The sequence below is a fragment of the Oncorhynchus masou genome, chromosome 12 (assembly GCF_036934945.1).
Source record: "Oncorhynchus masou masou isolate Uvic2021 chromosome 12, UVic_Omas_1.1, whole genome shotgun sequence".
Lineage (NCBI taxonomy): Eukaryota > Metazoa > Chordata > Actinopteri > Salmoniformes > Salmonidae > Oncorhynchus > Oncorhynchus masou.
Window position 1 is genome coordinate 10,407,448 of NC_088223.1, and position 27,901 is coordinate 10,435,348.

The 27,901-nt window shown below is 47.5% G+C and overlaps 1 protein-coding gene across 13 annotated transcripts in view; it reads left to right on the plus strand.

The window, feature by feature from the left end:
- Positions 1-27,901, plus strand: part of epb41a (erythrocyte membrane protein band 4.1a) — a 149,254-nt gene that overhangs the window by 86,738 nt on the left and 34,615 nt on the right. For 7 of the 13 annotated variants that reach the window (XM_064979543.1, XM_064979548.1, XM_064979544.1 and 4 more), the window contains 3 exons: positions 38-88; positions 1,272-1,334; positions 16,043-16,222. In XM_064979543.1, the coding sequence (XP_064835615.1) occupies positions 38-88; positions 1,272-1,334; positions 16,043-16,222 (294 nt within the window). The remainder of the gene's footprint in view (positions 1-37; positions 89-1,271; positions 1,335-16,042; positions 16,223-27,901) is intronic. The other 6 variants (XM_064979545.1, XM_064979546.1, XM_064979553.1 and 3 more) reach the window with 4 other exon arrangements.

Sequence of the window (27,901 nt, forward strand, 5' to 3'; positions counted from 1 at the left end):
TCTGCCTCTCTCTTCCCTCGTCTGGGTGGGGGTTCAGCAGCATTCGTCCCGAGAGAGAACCGACACGGAGACGGTGCGAGTGAGGAAGGTTAGATATCTGTCTTACAGTTAATCTGTGTCCCAAATGGCACCCTATTCACTATGTAGCGCACTACTTTTGGCCGGAGCCTATAGGGAATTGGGTGCCATTTTGGGACATACCCCTCAGTGTTTTGCATGAGTCACCATCCTCATCCTCGCATCTCTCCATTTATTTGAAACTATTCCTATTGCAAAAGAGAGAAAAAATACAACCCATTTTGTTTGTTCATAATGTTTTTTTTGTTTGTTGTTTTTTTTTTGTTTCTCTGTCCTCCAGCCTTGTATATCTACCGTACAGGGCCGTTATACAAGAGAACACTGTTTGGCTGTGGACTTCCTTTTCGTAGCGACTAAACACTGATCAAAGACTTCTTTGGACAGATTACGGAGACAGAAAATGTGTTTGTTTTTTCTCTATTTACAACCATTTGTTTTGAAAGCAATAAGAGGAGGTTCTTTTACACGACAGTATCAGCATTGCTTGTGACCTCATGCAGAGGCAATACATCAAGCTCTACTGTTATGGACATAATTCTTCACCAAGTAGAACTAGAGAGACTAGAGAGATAACAGGCACCTCATTCATTTTGGTTTAAGTGAATGAACCTGGATTGACCTGTGCTCTAGACAGTATGATGAGGAAAGCACTCCGCTGCACTTGTCTGCCTCCTTAGGAAGAGTCAATGAAATGAGTCAATGAACGGTGCTTTGGGTAATGCATAACAACTGGTAATGCATAACAACTGGTAATGCACAATGATAATGCACTACTACTCCTACTCAGCCACAGCATGTACTGTATGTATATGATGGATTTATCTGTCAACATTTTCATCCTCTCTCACAGTTAGTCGTGAAATACAGACACCCACCAGATGTTTGGTAGCTGTGTACCGACCCACGGTCTCCACTGGTGACCACCAACACCCCATTGACCTTTGCACTCTGGCTCAATGCACTTCCCATAGCATCTATGATTTGATCCATCACCCACTTCTCCCACCATCAGGAACAAATGCACCCTTAGCGGAAGCAATCGCTTGCAAGTCAAACAGTAAAAGTAATAAAAAATAAAGGAGAATGAAGATTTGCAAATTCCACATCTTTCTGGAGACCAACTTGTTCCTGTTTTTTTTCTATTCTTTTTGTTTTGTTTTTGTTGTTGTTTTTTGTTGTTGTTTTTTTTTCAGAAAAGAGCTAAGAAACTTGAGGGTGAAACTATTTATATCAGGCATAGCAATTTAATGTTGGAGGTTTGTATCACACTCTAGAATACATCTTATTTTATCTTTGACTGTTTGTTTCTGCATGCTCTCTCTCTCTGCATTCTCTCTCTCTCTGCATTCTCTCTCTCTCTCACATTCTCTCTCTCTCTCTGCATTCTCTCTCTGCATTCTCTCTCTCTCTGCATTCTCTCTCTCTCTCTGCATTCTCTCTCTCTCTCTGCATTCTCTCTCTCTCTCTGCATTCTCTCTCTCTCTGCATTCTCTCTCTCTCTCTGCATTCTCTCTCTCTCTGCATTCTCTCTCTCTCTCTCTCTCTCTGCATTCCCTCTCTCTCTCTCTCTGCATTCTCTCTCTCTCTCTCTCTCTGCATTCTCTCTCTCTCTCTGCATTCTCTCTCTCTCTCTCTCTCTGCATTCTCTCTCTCTCTCTGCATACTCTCTCTCTCTCTCTCTGCATTCTCTCTCTCTGCATTCTCTCTCTCTCTGCATTCTCTTTCTCTGCATTCTCTCTCTCTCTGCATTCAATTCAAGGGGCATTCTCTCTCCTCTCTCTCTCTCTGCATTCTCTCTCTCTCTCTGTCTCTGTCTCTCTCTCTGCATGCTCTCTCTCTGTCTCTCTCTCTCTCTCTCTCTCTCTCTCTCTCTCTCTCTCTGCATGGGAGTTGTGTTTACTTGCCTGTTTTCTCTTTCCTCTTCTTCTGTTTGTCTTGACTCCGACTCTTCTATTCTCTCTCTCTTTTTAATTTCTACATCCACCCTGCGTTCAGCTGAACCCTAATGGCTTGGCATGCACACTTTTCCTGTTTCCTTCCAATGCAAGTACTCACTTTACTCGTTGTTTTGATCTCAGCATCTTCCCCACTGGGCACAGGCATCAATTCAACGTCCATTCTACGTTTGGTTTCACGCTTCATTGAAATGACGTGGAAACAACGTTGATTCAACCAGTGTGTGTGTGCCCAGTGGGTCGTTTTGTTTCTTATCCACAGTTGTTTGATATATGATTGGGAGTGTTTCAACTATCACTATCATAGTCCAGTATTATTTAAACGCTATTGGCATTGAGTCTGAAAGGGTGCACCAGTTTGTCCTTTAAGACTGAATGTCAGTGGCCACCGTCTACCCAGCATGCCCTGTCCCCCTTTGATTTCAGCCTGCTTGTCATATCGTTGTTTTGTTTGTTTGTTGTTGATGTTGCACCTTTTTAGTCGATAATTACTTGCAGTTTTGGATGCTTTTTCCAAATGTTATTGTCGTCGTCAATGGTCGTCAAATGTATGTTTTATGTAATGACCATTTGGTTTCCTCCTGACGGGGAAGTGTTCCCAATAGGAATGATGTTGGATGAGTTAGGCTGTTCTTCGTCAGCCAGCGTTGGTGACGGACAACAATTTTGATTGGTAGACTTTCCCAGTCATATATTTTCATTCTCAGTGATGTTATTGACACGTTAATGATGCTGCCCTCCGTTGTCATTCTCATTGTGAGACCTGGACCACCTTAACATCATAACCTTCACTCTACTGTACTGTACCTCTCTGTCACCCTATTCCCTACATGGTTCACTACTTTTAGCTAGAGACCTGTGGGACCTGGGCAAATGTAGTGCACTGTATAGGGAATAGGATGCCATTTGGAACACTACCTCTGTTACTCATCGTGCTGTTCCTGTATCTAACCATAACCAAATGACTCTCTGACCCTCATCTCTGTTGACCCTTGACCGTGGCTGTGTCCCAAAAGGTACCCTATTACCAACATAGTGAACTACTTTTGACCAGGGCCCGTAGGACTGACCAGGTACCAGGGCCCGTAGGACTGACCAGGGCCCGTAGGACTGACCAGGGCCTGTAGGACTGACCAGGTACCAGGGTCCATAGGACTGACCAGGTACCAGGGCCTGTAGGACTGACCAGGGCCTGTAGGACTGACCAGGGCCTGTAGGACTGACCAGGGCCTGTAGGACTGACCAGGTACCAGGGCCTGTAGGACTGACCAGGTACCAGGGCCTGTAGGACTGACCAGGTACCAGGGCCTGTAGGACTGACCAGGTACCAGGGCCTGTAGGACTGACCAGGTACCAGGGCCCGTAGGACTGACCAGGGCCCGTAGGACTGACTAGGGCCCGTAGGACTGACCAGGGCTTGTAGGACTGACCAGGTACCAGGGTCCGTAGGACTGACCAGGTACCAGGGCCTGTAGGACTGACCAGGTACCAGGGCCTGTAGGACTGACTAGGGCCCGTAGGACTGACCAGGGCCCGTAGGACTGACCAGGGCCCGTAGGACTGACCAGGTACCAGGGTCCATAGGACTGACCAGGTACCAGGGCCTGTAGGACTGACCAGGTACCAGGGCCCGTATGTAGGACTGACCAGGTACCAGGGCCTGTATGTAGGACTGACCAGGTACCAGGGCCTGTATGTAGGACTGACCAGGTACCAGGGCCTGTATGTAAGACTGACCAGGTACCAGGGCCTGTAGGACTGACCAGGTACCAGGGCCCGTAGGACTGTGGTCTAAAGTAGTGCACCATATAGAGCCTTCAAACTCAACTCTGAACCTGGAAGCCAGTTCCACTGCATTGTTTCATTGTTCCCCTCTAATCAAGGGACTGAATTAGACCTGGGACACCAGGTGGGTGATTCCCCTCTAATCAGGGACTGATTTAGACCTGGGACACCAGGTGGGTGATTCCCCTCTAATCAAGGGACTGAATTAGACCTGGGACACCAGGTGGGTGATTCCCCTCTAATCAGGGACTGATTTAGACCTGGGACACCAGGTGGGTGATTTCCCTCTAATCAGGGCCTGATTTAGACCTGGGACACCAGGTGGGTGATTCCCCTCTAATCAGGGACTGAATTAGACCTGGGACACCAGGTGGGTGATACCCCTCTAATCAGGGACTGAATTAGACCTGGGACACCAGGTGGGTGATTCCCCTCTAATCAGGGACTGAATTAGACCTGGGACACCAGGTGGGTGATACCCCTCTAATCAGGGACTGAATTAGACCTGGGACACCAGGTGGGTGATTCCCCTCTAATCAGGGACTGAATTAGACCTGGGACACCAGGTGGGTGATACCCCTCTAATCAGGGACTGAATTAGACCTGGGACACCAGGTGGGTGATACCCCTCTAATCAGGGACTGAATTAGACCTGGGACACCAGGTGGGTGCAATTAAGTATGAAGTAGAACAGAAAACCAGCAGGCTGTGAACCCCGTAGGGTCAGAGTTGAATACCCCTGATATAGAGAATAGGGTGCCGTTTAGGACACAGCCATGTCTCTGATTCATGGTTATCATCACAATAATAACTGTCTGCTGGCTCAGGACTAAGTGTCCTCAGGCACATTGCTGTGTGTGTGTGTGTGTGTGTGTGTGTGTGTGTGTGTGTGTGTGTGTGTGTGTGTGTGTGTGTGTGTGTGTGTGTGTGTGTGTGTGTGTGTGTGCGCTCCCAGGTTGTGTGCATAAGAGGACTCCGACTCACACTCACCCCTCATGCATGCCAGCATACCATACTACCACCAGTGAAATGGTCACCTGGGGTCAAAGGGTAAATCTGTCTCTGACCTTTTGGCACAGATGATCAATGTATTGTCTAATTAAAAGCAATAGAGGCCGAGGGGCTGTGCTATATGTGATATATGGGGCGGCAGGGTAGCCTAGTGGTTAGAGTGTAGAGGCAGCAGGGTAGCCTAGTGGTTAGAGTGTAGGGACGGCAGGTAGCCTAGTGGTTCGAGCAGTTGGACTAGTACATTTACATTACATTTAAGTCATTTAGCAGACGCTCTTATCCAGAGCGACTTACAAATTGGTGAATTCACCTTCTGACATCCAGTGGAACAGCCACTTTACAATAGTGCATCTAAATCATTTAAGGGGGGTGAGAAGGATTACTTATCCTATCCTAGGTATTCCTTGAAGAGGTGGGGTTTCAGGTGTCTCCGGAAGGTGGTGATTGACTCTGCTGTCCTGGCGTCGTGAGGGAGTTTGTTCCACCATTGGGGGGCCAGAGCAGCGAACAGTTTTGACTGGGCTGAGCGGTAACTGTACTTCCTCAGTGGTAGGGAGGCGAGCAGGCCAGAGGTGGATGAACGCAGTGCCCTTGTTTGGGTGTAGGGCCTGATCAGAGCCTGGAGGTACTGCGGTGCCGTTCCCCTCACAGCTCCGTAGGCAAGCACCATGGTCTTGTAGCGGATGCGAGCTTCAACTGGAAGCCAGTGGAGAGAGCGGAGGAGCGGGGTGACGTGAGAGAACTTGGGAAGGTTGAACACCAGACGGGCTGCGGCGTTCTGGATGAGTTGTAGGGGTTTAATGGCACAGGCAGGGAGCCCAGCCAACAGCGAGTTGCAGTAATCCAGACGGGAGATGACAAGTGCCTGGATTAGGACCTGCGCCGCTTCCTGTGTGAGGCAGGGTCGTACTCTGCGGATGTTGTAGAGCATGAACCTACAGGAACGGGCCACCGCCATGATGTTGGTTGAGAACGACAGGGTGTTGTCCAGGATCACGCCAAGGTTCTTAGCGCTCTGGGAGGAGGACACAATGGAGTTGTCGACCGTGATGGCGAGATCATGGAACGGGCAGTCCTTCCCCGGGAGGAAGAGCAGCTCCGTCTTGCCGAGGTTCAGCTTGAGGTGGTGATCCGTCATCCACACTGATATGTCTGCCAGACATGCAGAGATGCGATTCGCCACCTGGTCATCAGAAGGGGGAAAGGAGAAGATTAATTGTGTGTCGTCTGCATAGCAATGATAGGAGAGACCATGTGAGGTTATGACAGAGCCAAGTGACTTGGTGTATAGCGAGAATAGGAGAGGGCCTAGAACAGAGCCCTGGGGGACACCAGTGGTGAGAGCGCGTGGTGAGGAGACAGATTCTCGCCACGCCACCTGGTAGGAGCGACCTGTCAGGTAGGACGCAATCCAAGCGTGGGCCGCGCCGGAGATGCCCAACTCGGAGTAACCGAAAGGTTGCAAGTTCAAACCCCCCGAGCTGACAAGGTACAAATCTGTCGTTCTGCCTCTGAACAGGCAGTCACTGTTCCTAGGCCGTCATTGAAAATAAGAATTTGTTCTTAACTGACTTGCCTAATTAGGTGAAATTAAAAATTCAAAATGGCCGATATACCATGACTAAGGGCTGTTCTTAAAGTACGACGCAATGAGAAGTTGCGTACAGCCCTTAGCTTTGGTATATTGGCCATATACCACAAACCCCCGAGGTTCCTTATTGCTATTATGTACTGGTTACCAATGTAATTAGAGCAGAAAAAAAAATGTTTTGTCCTACCCATGGTATACAGTCTGATATACCACGGCTGTCAGCCAATCAGCATTCAGGGCTCGAACCACCCATTTTATAATACATTATATACAGATGTTGGATCTTAACTTGATCACTCTTTTGCCGCCGAGAATTTTCCTGCTGTTAAATTGAAAAAAAAAAAAAATGAGTCTTGTGATTCTCTGAAAAAGAGCAGTTCTCTTTCTGACCATGCGGGGGCAGTCAAGTCACTAGGATCAGGGGGTTGCTATCAAAATCATTTTCTCTCTCATACGCGATAGACCTGGGCACTATCACTGCAACATTCAGATGGTCAGAAAGGGACCAACAACTGTAGTTTTGTACAGCTTCATAACACAAGATAAATATTGGTCTCCACTATGGCTACAACATACAAGTACCAAGTGTATCCTAATGTCAAAATGTAGTTCAGTCGTGGCCTGGGCTGGTGTAGCGGTTAGGTCTGCTGGCAAATATGGACAGTCCACTATGGACAGTCAAATATGGACAGTCCAATATGGACAGTCAACTATGTTTCCATTCATACAAAGTGTCTGGTAAATTGCCACAGAGTTTGTGGTAAACAATTGAAATGCTTTATTTATATTGTTCAGAATGGTCAAAAGGTTTAGAACTCAACTCTACTCATTCCAGGGTCTTTCTTTATTTGACTAGTTTCTACATTGTAGAATAATAGTGAAGACATCAAAACTAAAAATATATTTTATATTTGAGATTCTTTAAAAGTTGCCACCCTTTTGTCTTGATGAAAGCTTGGCACACTCTTGGCATTCTCTCAACCAGCTTTACGAGGTAGTCACCTGGAAAGCATTTAAATTAACAGCAAATAAAAAAATGTCTTCACTGTCAACTGCATTTATTTTCAGCAAGCTTAACATGTGTAAATATTTGTATGACTTTAACAAAGAGGGGGGGGGGCAAAATCAAAAGTAACAGTTAATGCAGCTGGCGGCCACACCAGATACTAAGTACTGCAGTGCATCTCCTCATGGACTGCACCAGATTTGCCATTTCTTGCTGTGAGATGTTACCCCACTCTTCCACCAAGGCACCTGCAAGTTCCCGGACATTTCTGGGGGGAATGGCCCTCGCCCTCCCCTCCGATCCAACAGGTCCCAGACGTGCTCAATGGGATTGAGATCCGGGCTCTTCGCCGGCCGTGGCAGAACACTGACATTCCTGTCTTGCAGGAAATCACACACAGAACGAGCAGTATGGCTGGTGGCATTGTCATGCTGGAGGGTCATGTCAGGATGAGCCTGCAGGAAGGGGACCACATGAGGGAGGAGGATGTCTTCCCTGTAACGCTCAGCGTTGAGATTGCCTGCAATGACAACAAGCTCAGCATGCCTAAGGCACGTTCATGCAGATGAGCAGGGACCCTGGGCGTCTTTCTTTTGGTGTTTTTCAGAGTCAGTAGAAAGGCCTCTTTAGTGTCCTAAGTTGTCATAACTGTGACATTAATTGCCTACCGCCTGTAAGCTGTTAGTGTCTTAACAACCATTCCACAGGTGCAAGTTCATAACTTTTTTATGTTTATTGAACAAGCATGGGAAACAGTGTTTAAAACCTATTTGAGCTAGGTGGGACGCCTCGACAACATCCGGTGAAATTGCAGAGAGCGAAATTCAAAATACAAAAATCGAAATATTAAACATTCATGAAAATACAAGTGTCATACATAATTTAAAAGCTTAAATTCTTGTTAATCTTTTCTTGTTAGCCGCTTTGTCAGATTTCAAAAAGGCTTTACGGCTAAAGCACCATGCGATTAACTGAAAACAGCGGCCCGCATACGAAATCATTAAAAACATTTTCCAAACCAGCAGAGGCGTCACAAAAGTCAGAAATAGCGATACAATAAATCACTTACCTTTGAAGATCTTCCTTTGTTTGCAATCCCAACGACCCCAGCTACACAACAAATGGCCGTTTTGTTTGATAAAGTCCTTCTTTATATCCCAAAAAAGTTGTGCCCGTAGACTGTTGACATCTAGTGGATTATTGCAATCGGAAACTATTTTTTAATAATCTTATTGAAACCAAAATGTGTCTACTGTACCACTGCAGACTCGGTCTCTCTTTTGTGGAGATTTTATAGTGTTGCCAGTGGCATCAGTTGATGTTGTTATTGTTAGGTAACATTAGTGCCTTATAGTTCTGGTGAGTCAGTTCTCCTTTTGTTTGCAAATGTATAAAAAGAAAAAGAAAATTTAAATGAAATATCACATTTTACATAAGTATTCAGACCCCTTTACTCATAACTTTGTTGAAGCACCTTTGGCAGCTATTAGAACCTCAAGTCTTTTTGGGTATGACGCTACAAAGCTTGGCACACCTGTATTTGGGGAGTTTCTCCCGTTCTTCTCTGCAGATCCTCTCAAGCTCTGTCAGGTTGGATGGGGAGCATCGCTGCACAGCTATTTTCAGATCTCTCCAGAGATGTTCGATCGGATTTAAGTCCGGGCTCTGCCTGGGCCACTCGAGAACATTCTGAGACTTGTCCCATAGCCACTCCTGTGTTGTCTTGGCTGTGTGCTTAGGGTCGTTGTCCTGTTGAAAGGTAAACCTTCGCCCCAGTCAGAGGTCCTGAGAGCTCTGGAGCAGGTTTTCATCAAGGATCTCTCTGTACTTTGCTCCGTTCATGTTTCCCTCGATGGTGCCAGGTTTCCTCCAGACGTGACACCTGGTATTCGGGCTGAGGAGTTCAATCTTGGTTTCATCAGACCAGATAATCTTGTTTCTGATGGTCTGAGTACTTTAAGTGCCTTTTGGCAAACTCCAAGTGGGCTGTCATGTGCCTTTTACTGAGGAGTGGCCTCCGTCTGGCCACTCTACCATAAAGGCCTGATTGGTGGAGCGCTGCAGAGATGGTTGTCCTTCTGGAAGATTCGCCCATCTCCACAGAGGAACTCTGGAGCTCTGTTAGATTGACCATCGGGTTCTGGGTCACCTCCCCCATGGCCCTTCCACCCCGATTGTTCAGCTGTAGGAAGAGTGGTTCCAAAATTCTTCCATTTAAGAATGATGGAGGCCACTGTGTTCTTGTGGACCTTCAATGCTGCAGAAATGTTTTGGTACCCTTCCCCAGGTCTGTGCATCAACACAATCCTGTCTCGGAGCTCTACAGATAATTCCTTCGACCTCATGGCTTGGTTTTGCTCTGACATGCACTGTCAACTGTGGGACCTTATATAGACAGGTATGTGCCTTTCCAAATCATGTCCAATCAATTGACTTTACCACAGGTGGACTCCAATCAGTTGTAGAAACATCTCAAGGATGATCAATGGAAACAGGATGCACCTGAGCTCAATTTACAGTCTAATAGCAAAGGGTCTGAATACTCATGTAAATAAAATATTTCTGCAAAAAAATGTCTAAACCGTTTTCCCTTTTTCATTATGGGCTATTGTGTGTAGATTGATGAGGAAAACAACTCATTTAATTCATTTTAGAGTAAAGGTGTAACGTAACAAAATGTTTTAAAAAAGTCAAGGGGTTTGAATACTTTCAGAGTGCACTGTATGTAGAGCAGGTGGAGTCGGACAGATAAAAGTTTTGGGCTTCAGTTACCGCGGGACCAGTTCACTGGCAGGGAGCCACACCGATGCTCTTTAGTGAAACATAACACTTCAATGTTAGTTTTAGTTTTACCTCTCAGAGCTCCTTTCTACTCTCTGGCTCCGTTTCAAATGGCATGATATTCCCTATATAGTGCACTTCTTTTGACCAGAACTCTATGGGACTCCCTTATGTACCCTGGTCTAAAGCTAGGGCTCTATATACAGATGTAGGATCTTCATTTGAGCCCGTTTGCAACAGCTGGAAAGTAGTCCTTCAGCAATAGGATATGTGAATTATAACTTGGATTATAATTAATGGACTTGTTTGTTTTGTAGGGGTTGATCAAAAATGTTTTACCACAAATCAAGTCTGACATTTTTAAGTGGAAATTACCGACTTTAAGATGCCTTTTTAAACCTACAAATGTTATTTTCGGGCAGTTCTCAGCAACAAAATAATGATCAAATTAAGATCCTAGGCACTGCAGATTCTGTTCAGAACAGATGTGGTTTATGAATAGTCATTAACCAGGAGAATCTAGTCGAATAGGTGCTGTATTTGATCTCTCTGATCACGATCCCAACATGTGGTAGATTGAGTCATTTCCCATTACTCAATCACCTTCCTCACCATGGGTATGGACAGGCGCGGAAACTAGACGGAGATGGATCGTCTAAAGGTCAATCTACATAGGAGGGAATAGAGTGGAGAAAACACAGGACAGCCTGTTGTTTGTCTATAGGACATCATGTGGTCTGGATGGACTAAGGCCTGTTGTTTGTCTATAGGACATCATGTGGTCTGGATGGACTAAGGCCTGTTGTTTGTCTATAGGACATCATGTGGTCTGGATGGACTAAGGCCTGTTGTTTGTCTATAGGACATCATGTGGTCTGGATGGACTAAGGCCTGTTGTTTGTCTATAGGACATCATGTGGTCTGGATGGACTAAGGCCTGTTGTTTGTCTATAGGACATCATGTGGTCTGGATGGACTAAGGCCTGTTGTTTGTCTATAGGACATCATGTGGTCTGGATGGACTAAGGCCTGTTGTTTGTCTATAGGACATCACGTGGTCTGGATGGACTAAGGCCTGTTGTTTGTCTATAGGACATCACGTGGTCTGGATGGACTAAGGCCTGTTGTTTGTCTATAGGACATCACGTGGTCTGGATGGACTAAGGCCTGTTGTTTGTCTATAGGACATCACGTGGTCTGGATGGACTAAGGCCTGTTGTTTGTCTATAGGACATCATGTGGTCTGGATGGACTAAGGCCTGTTTGTCTATAGGACATCATGTGGTCTGGATGGACTAAGGCCTGTTGTTTGTCTATAGGACATCATGTGGTCTGGATGGACTAAGACCTGTTGTTTGTCTATAGGACATCATGTGGTCTGGATGGACTAAGGCCTGTTGTTTGTCTATAGGACATCATGTGGTCTGGATGGACTAAGGCCTGTTGTTTGTCTATAGGACATCATGTGGTCTGGATGGACTAAGGCCTGTTGTTTGTCTATAGGACATCATGTGGTCTGGATGGACTAAGTCCTGTTGTTTGTCTATAGGACATCATGTGGTCTGGATGGACTAAGGCCTGTTGTTTGTCTATAGGACATCATGTGGTCTGGATGGACTAAGGCCTGTTGTTTGTCTATAGGACATCATGTGGTCTGGATGGACTAAGGCCTGTTGTTTGTCTATAGGACATCATGTGGTCTGGATGGACTAAGGCCTGTTGTTTGTCTATAGGACATCACGTGGGCTGGATGGACTAAGGCCTGTTTGTCTATAGGACATCATGTAGTCTGGATGGACTAAGGCCTGTTGTTTGTCTATAGGACATCATGTAGTCTGGATGGACTAAGGCCTGTTGTTTGTCTATAGGACATCATGTGGTCTGGATGGACTAAGGCCTGTTGTTTATCTATAGGACATCATGTAGTCTGGATGGACTAAGGCCTGTTGTTTGTCTATAGGAAATCATGTAGTCTGGATGGACTAAGGCCTGTTGTTTGTCTATAGGACATCATGTGGTCTGGATGGACTAAGGCCTGTTGTTTGTCTATAGGACATCATGTGGTCTGGATGGACTAAGGCCTGTTGTTTGTCTATAGGACATCATGTGGTCTGGATGGACTAAGGCCTGTTGTTTGTCTATAGGACATCATGTGGTCTGGAAGGACTAAGGCCTGTTGTTTGTCTATAGGACATCATGTAGTCTGGATGGACTAAGGCCTGTTGTTTGTCTATAGGACATCATGTGGTCTGGATGGACTAAGTCCTGTTGTTTGTCTATAGGACATCATGTGGTCTGGATGGACTAAGGCCTGTTGTTTGTCTATAGGACATCATGTGGTCTGGATGGACTAAGGCCTGTTGTTTGTCTATAGGACATCATGTGGTCTGGATGGACTAAGGCCTGTTGTTTGTCTATAGGACATCATGTGGTCTGGATGGACTAAGGCCTGTTGTTTGTCTATAGGACATCACGTGGTCTGGATGGACTAAGGCCTGTTGTTTGTCTATAGGACATCATGTGGTCTGGATGGACTAAGGCCTGTTGTTTGTCTATAGGACATCACGTGGGCTGGATGGACTAAGGCCTGTTTGTCTATAGGACATCATGTAGTCTGGATGGACTAAGGCCTGTTGTTTGTCTATAGGACATCATGTGGTCTGGATGGACTCATGCCTGTTGTTGTCATGTTTGTCTATAGGACATCACGTGGGCTGGATGGACTAAGGCCTGTTGTTGTCATGTTTGTCTATAGGACATCATGTGGTCTGGATGGACTAAGGCCTGTTGTTTGTCTATAGGACATCATGTGGTATGGATGGACTAAGGCCTGTTGTTTGTCTATAGGACATCATGTGGTATGGATGGACTAAGGCCTGTTGTTTGTCTATAGGACATCACGTGGTCTGGATGGACTAAGGCCTGTTAGAGCCTGTTGTTGTCATGTTGTTTGTCCTCTTTGAGAGGGGCAGGCCTGTTCCAACTTCCAACTGCATTTAGTTTGATATGATAAGCAAATCATCAATCACATTGCGTTCTGCTGAACTTGTAACTGTGTCATTACCAGTCACTACCCCAAATAATGACATCCTTCCCCCTTCCTATCTGGGGGCTTCACCCTTTTGCCCTTCTTTGCTATCTCTTTCTGCCTTCCCCTTAAACTATCCCCCCTGTCTCTACTTTATCTATCATGGACTTCTCCTCTGCTCCCTGTCTCTACCTTATCTATCATGGACTTCCCCTCTGCTCCCTGTCTCTACTTTATCTATCATGGACTTCTCCTCTGCTCTCTGTCTCTACTTTATCTATCATGGACTTCTCCTCTGCTCTCTGTCTCTACTTTATCTATCATGGACTTCTCCTCTGCTCTCTGTCTCTACTTTATCTATCATGGACTTCCCCTCTGCTCCCTGTCTCTACTTTATCTATCATGGACTTCTCCTCTGCTCCCTGTCTCTACTTTATCTATCATGGACTTCTCCTCTGCTCCCTGTCTCTACTTTATCTATCATGGACTTCTCCTCTGCTCCCTGTCTCTACTTTATCTATCATGGACTTCCCTCTGCTCCCTGTCTCTACTTTATCTATCATGGACTTCTCCTCTGCTCCCTGTCTCTACTTTATCTATCATGGACTTCTCCTCTGCTCCCTGTCTCTACTTTATCTATCATGGACTTCTCCTCTGCTCCCTGTCTCTACTTTATCTATCATGGACTTCTCCTCTGCTCTCTGTCTCTACTTTATCTATCATGGACTTCTCCTCTGCTCCCTGTCTCTACTTTATCTATCATGGACTTCTCCTCTGCTCCCTGTCTCTACTTTATCTATCATGGACTTCTCCTCTGCTCCCTGTCTCTACTTTATCTATCATGGACTTCTCCTCTGCTCCCTGTCTCTACTTTATCTATCATGGACTTCTCCTCTGCTCCCTGTCTCTACTTTATCTATCATGGACTTCTCCTCTGCTCCCTGTCTCTACTTTATCTATCATGGACTTCTCCTCTGCTCCCTGTCTCTACTTTATCTATCATGGACTTCTCCTCTGCTCCCTGTCTCTACTTTATCTATCATGGACTTCTCCTCTGCTCCCTGTCTCTACTTTATCTATCATGGACTTCTCCTCTGCTCCCTGTCTCTACTTTATCTATCATGGACTTCTCCTCTGCTCTCTGTCTCTACTTTATCTATCATGGACTTCTCCTCTGCTCCCTGTCTCTACTTTATCTATCATGGACTTCTCCTCTGCTCCCTGTCTCTACTTTATCTATCATGGACTTCTCCTCTGCTCTCTGTCTCTACTTTATCTATCATGGACTTCTCCTCTGCTCCCTGTCTCTACTTTATCTATCATGGACTTCTCCTCTGCTCCCTGTCTCTACTTTATCTATCATGGACTTCTCCTCTGCTCCCTGTCTCTACTTTATCTATCATGGACTTCTCCTCTGCTCCCTGTCTCTACTTTATCTATCATGGACTTCTCCTCTGCTCCCTGTCTCTACTTTATCTATCATGGACTTCTCCTCTGCTCTCTGTCTCTACTTTATCTATCATGGACTTCTCCTCTGCTCCCTGTCTCTACTTTATCTATCATGGACTTCTCCTCTGCTCCCTGTCTCTACTTTATCTATCATGGACTTCTCCTCTGCTCCCTGTCTCTACTTTATCTATCATGGACTTCTCCTCTGCTCCCTGTCTCTACTTTATCTATCATGGACTTCTCCTCTGCTCCCTGTCTCTACTTTATCTATCATGGACTTCTCCTCTGCTCCCTGTCTCTACTTTATCTATCATGGACTTCTCCTCTGCTCCCTGTCTCTACTTTATCTATCATGGACTTCTCCTCTGCTCCCTGTCTCTACCTTATCTATCATGGACTTCTCCTCTGCTCCCTGTCTCTACCTTATCTATCATGGACTTCCCCTCTGCTCCCTGTCTCTACCTTATCTATCATGGACTTCTCCTCTGCTCCCTGTCTCTCTTTTTCTTTCTCGCCCTCCCAATCTCTACCCCTCCTTTCTCCCCCCCCTCTCCCCACAATCCACCCCTCTCCACCTCCCACTCTCTCTCTTTCTCTCTCATCTCATCCCCCTCTGTCTCGCTCTCCCTCCCCTGTCCCTACACCCTCTCTCCACCCCTCCTACTCTCCCTCCCCTCTCTCTGTCCCTCCCTTTTCTCTCTACCCCTCCTACTCTCCCTCCCCTCTCTCTGTCCCTCCCTTTTCTCTCCACCCCTCCTACTCTCCCTCCCCTCTCTCTGTCCCTCCCTTTTCTCTCTACCCCTCCTACTCTCCCTCCCCTCTCTCTGTCCCTCCCTTTTCTCTCTACCCCTCCTACTCTCCCTCCCCTCTCTCTGTCCCTCCCTTTTCTCTCTACCCCTCCTACTCTCCCTCCCCTCTCTCTGTCCCTCCCTTTTCTCTCTACCCCTCCTACTCTCCCTCCCCTCTCTCTGTCCCTCCCTTTTCTCTCTACCCCTCCTACTCTCCCTCCCCTCTCTCTGTCCCTCCCTTTTCTCTCTACCCCTCCTACTCTCCCTCCCCTCTCTCTGTCCCTCCCTTTTCTCTCTACCCCTCCTACTCTCCCTCCCCTCTCTCTGTCCCTCCCTTTTCTCTCTACCCCTCCTACTCTCCCTCCCCTCTCTCTGTCCCTCCCTTTTCTCTCTACCCCTCCTACTCTCCCTCCCCTCTCTCTGTCCCTCCCTTTTCTCTCTACCCCTCCTACTCTCCCTCCCCTCTCTCTGTCCCTCCCTTTTCTCTCTACCCCTCCTACTCCCTCTCCCCCCTCCCTCCTCTCTCAACCCCTTCTACTCTCTGTCCCTCCCCCCTCTCCCTCCTCCCAGGACCTGGATAAGACCCAGGCAGAGATCATGCGTCACCACACCAGTATCAGTGAGCTGAAGAGAAGCTTCATGGAGTCTGTTCCGGAGCCGCGGCAGAGCGAGTGGGACAAACGCCTGTCCACCCACTCACCCTTCCGCACGGCCAGCATCAACGGACAGCTGCAGCCCGGCACTGACGGGGTGAGTCAAAACCAACGGAAGTAAAACTTGAAGTCAATAGTGCCAAAATGGGTGACCTGGCTAGTGTACCAATGAGTTTGCTAGTTAAATTGCCATAGGTTAAGGGCTCTAAGGCTCTTCTAGAGATTATTATATTCCTATAGAGTCAACAGAACAAGCAGTCTTGGTACAGAACAGAGAGACATAGTAGCCCATGGTACTCAGAGAGACAGAGGGGTCTTTATTCTCTCTAGCCCCACTTATAGCACTACCAGGATTCCTGACAACAATAGGATGTTTTGAAGTGAAAGATGGTACTTTTGACTCGACTTTTTGCATTTGCTGGCACAGGAGGTTCTGGTCATGTGTTGACTTTCTTTGAGCAAATGTTATTGCTTTCATATTTTCTAATTGTTACTTTGGATTGCACATTAGTCATTAGTCCCAGTAGGGTTTTACTGTGGGTCTTTTCTCACCTCATTCAGTTGTTGTGTTTGACACAAATCAATGTCCAATCACTAGTCTAGAGGATGCAATCATCTCAGTATCGGTTTTTGACACAAGTCAATGTCTAATCACTAGTCTAGAGGATGCAATCATCTCAGTATCGGTTTTTGACACAAGTCAATGTCCAATCACTAGTCTAGAGGATGCAATCATCTCAGTATCAGTTTGACACAAGTCAATGTCTAATCACTAGTCTAGAGGATGCAATCATCTCAGTATCAGTTTGACACAAGTCAATGTCCAATCACTAGTCTAGAGGATGCAATCATCTCAGTATCAGTTTGACACAAGTCAATGTCTAATCACTAGTCTAGAGGATGCAGTCATCTCAGTATCAGTTTGACACAAGTCAATGTCCAATCACTAGTCTAGAGGATGCAGTCATCTCAGTATCAGTTTGACACAAGTCAATGTCCAATCACTAGTCTAGAGGATGCAGTCATCTCAGTATCAGTTTGACACAAGTCAATGTCCAATCACTAGTCTAGAGGATGCAGTCATCTCAGTATCAGTTTGACACAAGTCAATGTCCAATCACTCGTCTAGAGGATGCAGTCATCTCAGTATCGGTTTGACACAAGTCAATGTCCAATCACTCGTCTAGAGGATGCAGTCATCTCAGTATCAGTTTGACACAAGTCAATGTCCAATCACTAGTCTAGAGGATGCAGTCATCTCAGTATCAGTTTGACACAAGTCAATGTCCAATCACTAGTCTAGAGGATGCAGTCATCTCAGTATCAGTTTGACACAAGTCAATGTCCAATCACTCGTCTAGAGGATGCAGTCATCTCAGTATCGGTTTGACACAAGTCAATGTCCAATCACTCGTCTAGAGGATGCAGTCATCTCAGTATCAGTTTGACACAAGTCAATGTCCAATCACTCGTCTAGAGGATGCAGTCATCTCAGTATCGGTTTGACACAAGTCAATGTCTAATCACTCGTCTAGAGGATGCAGTCATCTCAGTCCAGTTTCTCGAGATTGGCAGTCAAAGTTCCCCCTTTACAGGGCTGCTGTGCTGTGTTCATTTGAAATACGCCTTGTTCCTCATACTTGGTAGAGAGATATAGATGATGTTTCATTCCCTGAGGATATACTGTGTACAAGGGTCATAGTCAGTAGCAATGAACGTTTCAGTTTCATCAAGTGTTCATCAGTTTCTCTGTGTGTGTGGATCTCAGTGTGTACAGTGGACGCAGGGCAGTCGCTTTCCCTGTGTATATTCGTGTGTGTGTGTGTGTGTGTGTGTGTGTGTGTGTGTGTGTGTGTGTGTGTGTGTGTGTGTGTGTGTGTGTGTGTGTGTGTGTGTGTGTGTGTGTGTGATCTCAGTGTGTACAGTGGACGCAGGGCAGACTCTGGGAGTCTCTTTCCCTGTGTATATTCGTGTGTGTGTGTGTGTGTGTGTGTGTGTGTGTGTGTGTGTGTGTGTGTGTGTGTGTGTGTGGATCTCAGTGTGTACAGTGGACGCAGGGCAGACTCTGGGAGTCTCTTTCCCTGTGTATATTCGTGTGTGTGTGTGTGTGTGTGTGTGTGTGTGTGTGTGTGTGTGTGTGTGTGTGTGTGGATCTCAGTGTGTACAGTGGACGCAGGGCAGACTCTGGGAGTCTCTTTCCCTGTGTATATTCGTGTGTGTGTGTGTGTGTGTGTGTGTGTGTGTGTGTGTGTGTGTGTGTGTGTGTGTGTGTGTGTGTGTGTGTGTGATCTCAGTGTGTACAGTGGACGCAGGGCAGACTCTTGGAGTCTCTTTCCCTGTGTATATTCGTGTGTGTGTGTGTGTGTGTGTGTGTGTGTGTGTGTGTGTGTGTGTGTGTGTGTGTGTGTGTGTGTGTGTGTGTGTGGATCTCAGTGTGTACAGTGGACGCAGGGCAGACTCTGGGAGTCTCTTTCCCTGTGTATATTCGTGTGTGTGTGTGTGTGTGTGTGTGGATCTCAGTGTGTACAGTGGACGCAGGGCAGACTCTTGGAGTCTCTTTCCCTGTGTATATTCGTGTGTGTGTGTGTGTGTGTGTGTGTGTGTGTGTGTGTGTGTGTGTGTGTGTGTGTGTGTGTGTGTGTGTGTGTGTGTGTGTGTGTGTGTGTGTGTGTGTGTGTGTGGATCTCAGTGTGTACAGTGGACGCAGTGCAGACTCTTGGAGTCTCTTTCCCTGTGTATATTCATGTGTGTGTGTGTGTGTGTGTGTGTGTGTGTGTGTGTGTGTGTGTGTGTGTGTGTGTGTGTGTGTGTGTGTGTGTGTGTGTGTGTGTGTGTGTGTGTGTGTGTGTGTGTGTGTGTGTGTGTGTGTGTGTGCAGGTGAGGACGGCCTCCCTATCACCTGCATACAGAGTAGTTGGTGGCGTATCAGAGATAAAGGTACTCTAATTCAGTCCTTACAGGGCCTGGGAGATGTTGGGTTTGGCTGGGCTGACCTGAGCTGGGATGGGCTGAGCTGGGATGGCTTGAGCTGGGTTGGGCTGAGCTGGGTTGGGCTGAGCTGGGTTGGCTTGAGCTGAGCTGGGTTGGGCTGAGCTAGGTTGGCTTGAGCTGAGCTGGGTTGGGCTGAGCTGGTTTGGCTTGAGCTGAGCTGGGTTGGGCTGAGCTAGGTTGGGCTGAGCTGGGTTGGGCTGAGCTAGGTTGGCTTGAGCTGAGCTGGGTTGGGCTGAGCTGGGATGGGTTGGGCTGAGCTAGGTTGGGCTGAGCTGGGTTGGGCTGAGCTAGGTTGGGCTGAGCTGGGTTGGCTTGAGCTGGGTTGGGCTGAGCTGGGTTGAGCTGGGTTGGGCTGAGCTGGTTTGGGCTGAGCTGAGCTGGGTCGGGCTGAGCTGGGTTGGGCTGAGCTGAACTGGGTTGGGTTGGGCTGAGCTGGGTTGGGCTGGTTTGGGCTGGGCTGAGCTGGGTTGGGTTGGTCTGAGCTGGGTTGGCCTGAGCTGGGTTGGGCTGGGCTGCAGTAAGAGAACATTAGCTGGCGGTTCTTTACCAGCTAACAATAAAGAACAGACCATGTTGTGTATGGCAGCTTTATGGACACTGTGCATGGCTGCTGTATGGAGTCTGTGTGGCCGTGACCTTAAGCAAGGCAAGAGAATCAGCTGTCTATCTTCACCCACAGGACTGTCCTCTCTCGCCCCCGGCCCTGCCCCCGCAGCCGCTGTGACTACCTTTTTAGGTGTCTACTTCCAAGCCACAGACCCAAATCTTTCCCAAACCCCGCCCCCTCACCACTGCCCCCGCTCCATTATTGGCTGCTTCCTGCTTTGATCTGCCAATCAAATCGCATGGCTGGGTTTGACCCGATAGTTGTGAAGCTGCATGACTCTGTGATGATGATGATGATGATGGTGGTGTCTGACGTAGTGATGAGAGACTGAAAAACAAAAAAACGCAAACCAAAAAACAAACAGCGACAACAACAACAACAGAACTGACCCCCTCCTCCTCCTCATGTCATTGTCTCTCCTCCACCTCGTCTTCCTCCTCCTCCTCATGTCATTGTCTCTCCTCCACCTCGTCTTCCTCCTCCTCCTCCTCATGTCATTGTCTCTCCTCCACCCTGACCTGTATCCCTCCCTCACTGGTTGTTTCATGTCTCCCCCCTCATATGTGTCATCTCTTCATGTCCTCCTTCCCTTCCTCCTCTTCTTTCTATTCCTCCTCTTCTTCCTCTCCCTCCTCTTCCTCCTCTTCTTCCTCCTCTTCCTCCTCTTCCTCCTCCGCCTCTTCTTCCTCTCCCTCCTCTTCCTCCTCATCTTCTTCCTCTTCCTCCTCTTCTTCCTCTCCATCCTCTTCCTCTCCCTCCTCTTCCTCCTCCTCTTCTTTCTATTCCTCCTCTTCTTCCTCTCCCTCCTCTTCCTCCTGCTCTTCCTCCTCTTCCTCCTCCTCTTCCTCCTCTTCCTCCTCTTCCTCCTCCGCCTCTTCTTCCTCTCCCTCCTCTTCCTCCTCATCTTCCTCCTCTTCTTCCTCTCCATCCTCTTCCTCTCCCTCCTCTTCCTCCTCCTCTTCTTCCTCTTCCTCCTCTTCTTCCTCTCCATCCTCTTCCTCTCCCTCCTCTTGCTCCTCCTCTTCTTCATGTTCTTCCTCCTCATCCTCCTCATCCTCATCTTTCCCCTTCTCCTGCCCTTCCTCATAGTCATATCCACTCCCTCCTCCTCCTCCGTATCCTCCACCGCCACGCCCTTCTCCTGAGGAGGATCCGGAGACCCAGAGAGGTGTTTGGGCTTTGGGTCACCGAACCTCACCACTCCCCTCCCTTCGCTCCTCTACTGCCATGGGGCTGAAAATACAGTTTTACTCCCAGACTTGAAGCTGCCTCCAGCTACCTGGGTATTCTGCCAAGCCCAGACCCTTCTCCTGTCCTGTCTATGTGCCTGAAGACTCCTGCAGTAGAATAAGCACTCCCATCAGAACATTGCTAAACTTTTACCCCCCAAAAAACTGTTCTTAACTTTCAATCTGTATTGAGTGTGGGCATGTTTATACGATAGGCCTCTGAATGGAGATGATAATCTTTAACAGGTTTTTGTCTGAAAGAGATCACTGAAAAAATACACCATTCTAGAATAATACACTAGTCTGGTGATTTGACAAGCAGTCTTGTCTTCATGAACACATTACCAACAAATCCCAAATATGAGCCTCCCAAGTCTCGATAGACCTCAATGCATTTGATAAGCTCATCACTTTAAGGCAGGCTTGTTGACTGACTGACTATATAAGATTCAGTGAGGAGTAGATCACACTGTGATCTGGCCAACCTGCACCAAGGCAGTTTCTATGGCGGTTCTCTCCTAATGGTGTCTGATCCAAGACGTCGCACTGCCAAACAAACAGTTTGCACTAGCTGGCATTTTACCTACCAGAGAATGCCTTTATCCAATCTAACCCCATCCATTCAATCTAACCCCAGCCATTCAATCTAACCCCAGCCATTCAATCTAACCCCAGCCACCCAATCTAACCCCAGCCATTCAATCTAACCCCAGCCATTCAATCTAACCCCAGATATTCAATCTAACCCCAGCCATTCAATCTAACCCCAGCCATTCAATCTAACCCCAGCCATTCAATCTAACCCCAGCCATTCAATCTAACCCCAGATATTCAATCTAACCCCAGCCATCAATCTAACCCCAGCCATCAATCTAACCCCAGCCATTCAATCTAACCCCAGCCATCAATCTAACCCCAGCCATCAATCTAACCCCAGCCATTCAATCTAACCCCAGCCATCAATCTAACCCCAGCCATCAATCTAACCCCAGATATTCAATCTAACCCCAGCCATTCAATCTAACCCCAGATATCCAATCTAACCCCAGCCATTCAATCTAACCCCAGATATTCAATCTAACCCCAGCCATTCAATCTAACCCCAGCCATTCAATGTAACCCCAGATATCCAATCTAACCCCAGCCATTCAATCTAACCCCAGCCATTCAATCTAACCCCAGCCATTCAATCTAACCCCAGATATTCAATCTAACCCCAACCACCCAATCTAACCCCAGCCACCCAATCTAACCCCAGCCATTCAATCTAACCCCAGATATTCAATCTAACCCCAGCCACCCAATCTAACCCCAGCCACCCAATCTAACCCCAGCCATTCAATCTAACCCCAGCCACTCAATCTAACCCCAGCCATTCAATCTAACCCCAGCCACTCAATCTAACCCCAGCCACCCAATCTAACCCCAGCCATTCAATCTAACCCCAGCCACTCAATCTAACCCCAGCCACCCAATCTAACCCCAGCCATTCAATCTAACCCCAGCCATTCAATCTAACCCCAGCCATTCAATCTAACCCCAGATATTCAATCTAACCCCAGCCATTCAATCTAACCCCAGCCATTCAATCTAACCCCAGCCATTCAATCTAACCCCAGCCATTCAATCTAACCCCAGCCATTCAATCTAACCCCAGCCATTCAATCTAACCCCAGCCATTCAATCTAACCCCAGCCATTCAATCTAACCCCAGCCATTCAATCTAACCCCAGCCATTCAATCTAACCCCAGATATTCAATCTAACCCCAGCCATCAATCTAACCCCAGATATTCAATCTAACCCCAGCCATCAATCTAACCCCAGCCATCAATCTAACCCCAGCCATTCAATCTAACCCCAGCCATTCAATCTAACCCCAGCCATCAATCTAACCCCAGCCATCAATCTAACCCCAGATATTCAATCTAACCCCAGCCATTCAATCTAACCCCAGATATCCAATCTAACCCCAGCCATTCAATCTAACCCCAGATATTCAATCTAACCCCAGCCATTCAATCTAACCCCAGCCATTCAATGTAACCCCAGATATCCAATCTAACCCCAGCCATTCAATCTAACCCCAGCCATTCAATCTAACCCCAGCCATTCAATCTAACCCCAGATATTCAATCTAACCCCAACCACCCAATCTAACCCCAGCCACCCAATCTAACCCCAGCCATTCAATCTAACCCCAGATATTCAATCTAACCCCAGCCACCCAATCTAACCCCAGCCACCCAATCTAACCCCAGCCATTCAATCTAACCCCAGCCACTCAATCTAACCCCAGCCATTCAATCTAACCCCAGCCACTCAATCTAACCCCAGCCACCCAATCTAACCCCAGCCATTCAATCTAACCCCAGCCACTCAATCTAACCCCAGCCACCCAATCTAACCCCAGCCATTCAATCTAACCCCAGCCACTCAATCTAACCCCAGCCATTCAATCTAACCCCAGCCATTCAATCTAACCCCAGCCATTCAATCTAACCCCAGCCATTCAATCTAACCCCAGCCATTCAATCTAACCCCAGCCATTCAATCTAAACCCAGCCATTCAATCTAACCCCAGCCATTCAATCTAACCCCAGCCATTCAATCTAAACCCAGCCATTCAATCTAACCCCAGCCATTCAATCTAACCCCAGCCATTCAATCTAACCCCAGCCATTCAATCTAACCCCAGCCATTCAATCTAAACCCAGCCATTCAATCTAAACCCAGCCATTCAATCTAACCCCAGCCATTCAATCTAAACCCAGCCATTCAATCTAACCCCAGCCATTCAATCTAACCCCAGCCATTCAATCTAACCCCAGCCATTCAATCTAACCCCAGCCATTCAATCTAACCCCAGATATTCAATCTAACCCCAGCCATCAATCTAACCCCAGATATTCAATCTAACCCCAGCCATCAATCTAACCCCAGATATTCAATCTAACCCCAGCCATCAATCTAAACCCAGCCATTCAATCTAACCCCAGATATTCAATCTAACCCCAGATATTCAATCATCAATCTAACCCAGATATTCAATCATTCAATCTAACCCCAGCCATTCAATCTAACCCCAGCCATCAATCTAACCCCAGATATTCAATCTAACCCCAGCCATTCAATCTAACCCCAGCCATTCAATCTAACCCCAGCCATTCAATCTAACCCCAGCCATTCAATCTAACCCCAGATATTCAATCTAACCCCAGCCATCAATCTAACCCCAGATATTCAATCTAACCCCAGCCATTCAATCTAACCCCAGCCATTCAATCTAACCCCAGCCATCAATCTAACCCCAGATATTCAATCTAACCCCAGCCATCAATCTAACCCCAGATATTCAATCTAACCCCAGCCATTCAATCTAACCCCAGCCATCAATCTAACCCCAGATATTCAATCTAACCCCAGCCATTCAATCTAACCCCAGATATTCAATCTAACCCCAGCCATTCAATCTAACCCCAGATATTCAATCTAACCCCAGCCATTCAATCTAACCCCAGATATTCAATCTAACCCCAGCCATTCAATCTAACCCCAGATATCCAATCTAACCCCAGCCATTCAATCTAACCCCAGCCACCCAATCTAACCCCAGCCATTCAATCTAACCCCAGCCATCAATCTAACCCCAGATATTCAATTTAACCCCAGCCATTCAATCTAACCCCAGATATTCAATCTAACCCCAGCCATTCAATCTAACCCCAGATATTCAATCTAACCCCAGCCATTCAATCTAACCCCAGATATTCAATCTAACCCCAGCCATTCAATCTAACCCCAGATATCCAATCTAACCCCAGCCATTCAATCTAACCCCAGCCATTCAATGTAACCCCAGATATCCAATCTAACCCCAGCCATTCAATCTAACCCCAGCCATTCAATCTAACCCCAGCCATTCAATCTAACCCCAGATATTCAATCTAACCCCAGCCATTCAATCTAACCCCAGATATTCAATCTAACCCCAGCCATTCAATCTAACCCCAGATATCCAATCTAACCCCAGCCATTCAATCTAACCCCAGATATTCAATCTAACCCCAGCCATTCAATCTAACCCCAGATATCCAATCTAACCCCAGCCATTCAATCTAACCCCAGCCATTCAATCTAACCCCAGATATCCAATCTAACCCCAGCCATTCAATCTAACCCCAGCCACCCAATCTAACCCCAGCCACCCAATCTAACCCCAGCCATTCAATCTAACCCCAGATATTCAATCTAACCCCAGCCATTCAATCTAACCCCAGCCACCCAATCTAACCCCAGCCACCCAATCTGACCCCAGCCACCCAATCTAACCCCAGCCATTCAATCTAACCCCAGCCATTCAATCTAACCCCAGCCATTCAATCTAACCCCAGCCATTCAATCTAACCCCATCCATTCAATCTAACCCCAGATATTCAATCTAACCCCAGCCATTCAATCTAACCCCAGATATCCAATCTAACCCCAGCCATTCAATCTAACCCCAGATATTCAATCTAACCCCAGCCATTCAATCTAACCCCAGATATTCAATCTAACCCCAGCCATTCAATCTAACCCCAGATATCCAATCTAACCCCAGCCATTCAATCTAACCCCAGATATTCAATCTAACCCCAGCCATTCAATCTAACCCCAGATATCCAATCTAACCCCAGCCATTCAATCTAACCCCAGATATCCAATCTAACCCCAGCCATTCAATCTAACCCCAGATATTCAATCTAACCCCAGCCATTCAATCTAACCCCAGCCACCCAATCTAACCCCAGCCACCCAATCTGACCCCAGCCACCCAATCTAACCCCAGCCATTCAATCTAACCCCAGCCATTCAATCTAACCCCAGCCACCCAATCTAACCCCAGCCACCCAATCTAACCCCAGCCACCCAATCTGACCCCAGCCACCCAATCTAACCCCAGCCACCCAATCTAACCCCAGCCACCCAATCTAACCCCAGCCACCCAATCTAACCCCAGCCACCCAATCTAACCCCAGCCACCCAATCTAACCCCAGCCATTCAATCTAACCCCAGCCATTCAATCTAACCCCAGCCATTCAATCTAGCCCCAGCCACCCAATCTAGCCCCAGCCATTCAATCTAACCCCAGCCACTCAATCTAACCCCAGCCATTCAATCTAACCCCAGCCACTCAATCTAACCCCAGCCACCCAATCTAACCCCAGCCATTCAATCTAACCCCAGCCACTCAATCTAACCCCAGCCACCCAATCTAACCCCAGCCATTCAATCTAACCCCAGCCACTCAATCTAACCCCAGCCACTCAATCTAACCCCAGCCACTCAATCTAACCCCAGCCATTCAATCTAACCCCAGCCACCCAATCTAACCCCAGCCACTCAATCTAACCCCAGCCACTCAATCTAACCCCAGCCACTCAATCTAACCCCAGCCACCCAATCTAACCCCAGCCATTCAATCTAACCCCAGCCACTCAATCTAACCCCAGCCACCCAATCTAACCCCAGCCATTCAATCTAACCCCAGCCACTCAATCTAACCCCAGCCACTCAATCTAACCCCAGCCACTCAATCTAACCCCAGCCATTCAATCTAACCCCAGCCACCCAATCTAACCCCAGCCATTCAATCTAACCCCAGCCACTCAATCTAAACCCAGCCATTCAATCTAACCCCAGCCACCCAATCTAACCCCAGCCATTCAATCTAACCCCAGCCACTCAATCTAACCCCAGCCATTCAATCTAACCCCAGCCACCCAATCTAACCCCAGCCACTCAATCTAACCCCAGCCATTGAATCTAACCCCCGCCATTCAATCTGACCCCAGCCATTCAATCTAAACCCAGCATTCAATCTAAACCCAGCCATTCAATCTAAACCCAGCCACCCAATCTAACCCCAGCCATTCAATCTAACCCCCGCCATTCAATCTAACCCCAGCCACCCAATCTAAACCCAGCCATTCAATCTAACCCCCGCCATTCAATCTAACCCCAGCCATTCAATCTAACCCCCGCCATTCAATCTAACCCCCGCCATTCAATCTAACCCCAGCCACCCAATCTAACCCCCGCCATTCAATCTAACCCCCGCCATTCAATCTAACCCCAGCCATTCAATCTAAACCCAGCATTCAATCTAACCCCAGCCACCCAATCTAACCCCAGCCACCCAATCTAACCCCAGCCATTCAATCTAACCCCAGATATTCAATCTAACCCCAGCCATTCAATCTAACCCCAGATATTCAATCTAACCCCAGCCATTCAATCTAACCCCAGCCATTCAATCTAACCCCAGCCATTCAATCTAACCCCAGCCATTCAATCTAACCCCAGCCACCCAATCTAACCCCAGCCATTCAATCTAGCCCCAGCCACTCAATCTAACCCCAACCACCCAATCTAACCCCAGCCACCCAATCTAACCCCAGCCACCCAATCTAACCCCAGCCACCCAATCTAACCCCAGCCACCCAATCTAACCCCAGCCATTCAATCTAACCCCAGCCACTCAATCTAACCCCAGCCACCCAATCTAACCCCAGCCACTCAATCTAACCCCAGCCACCCAATCTAAACCCAGCCATTCAATCTAACCCCAGCCACCCAATCTAACCCCAGCCACCCAATCTAACCCCAGCCATTCAATCTAACCCCAGCCACCCAATCTAACCCCAGCCACCCAATCTAACCCCAGCCATTCAATCTAAACCCAGCCACCCAATCTAACCCCAGCCACCCAATCTAACCCCAGCCATTCAATCTAACCCCAGCCACCCAATCTAACCCCAGCCACCCAATCTAACCCCAGCCACCCAATCTAACCCCAGCCACTCAATCTAAACCCAGCCATTCAATCTAACCCCAGCCACCCAATCTAACCCAGCCACTCAATCTAACCCCAGCCATTGAATCTAACCCCAGCCATTCAATCTAA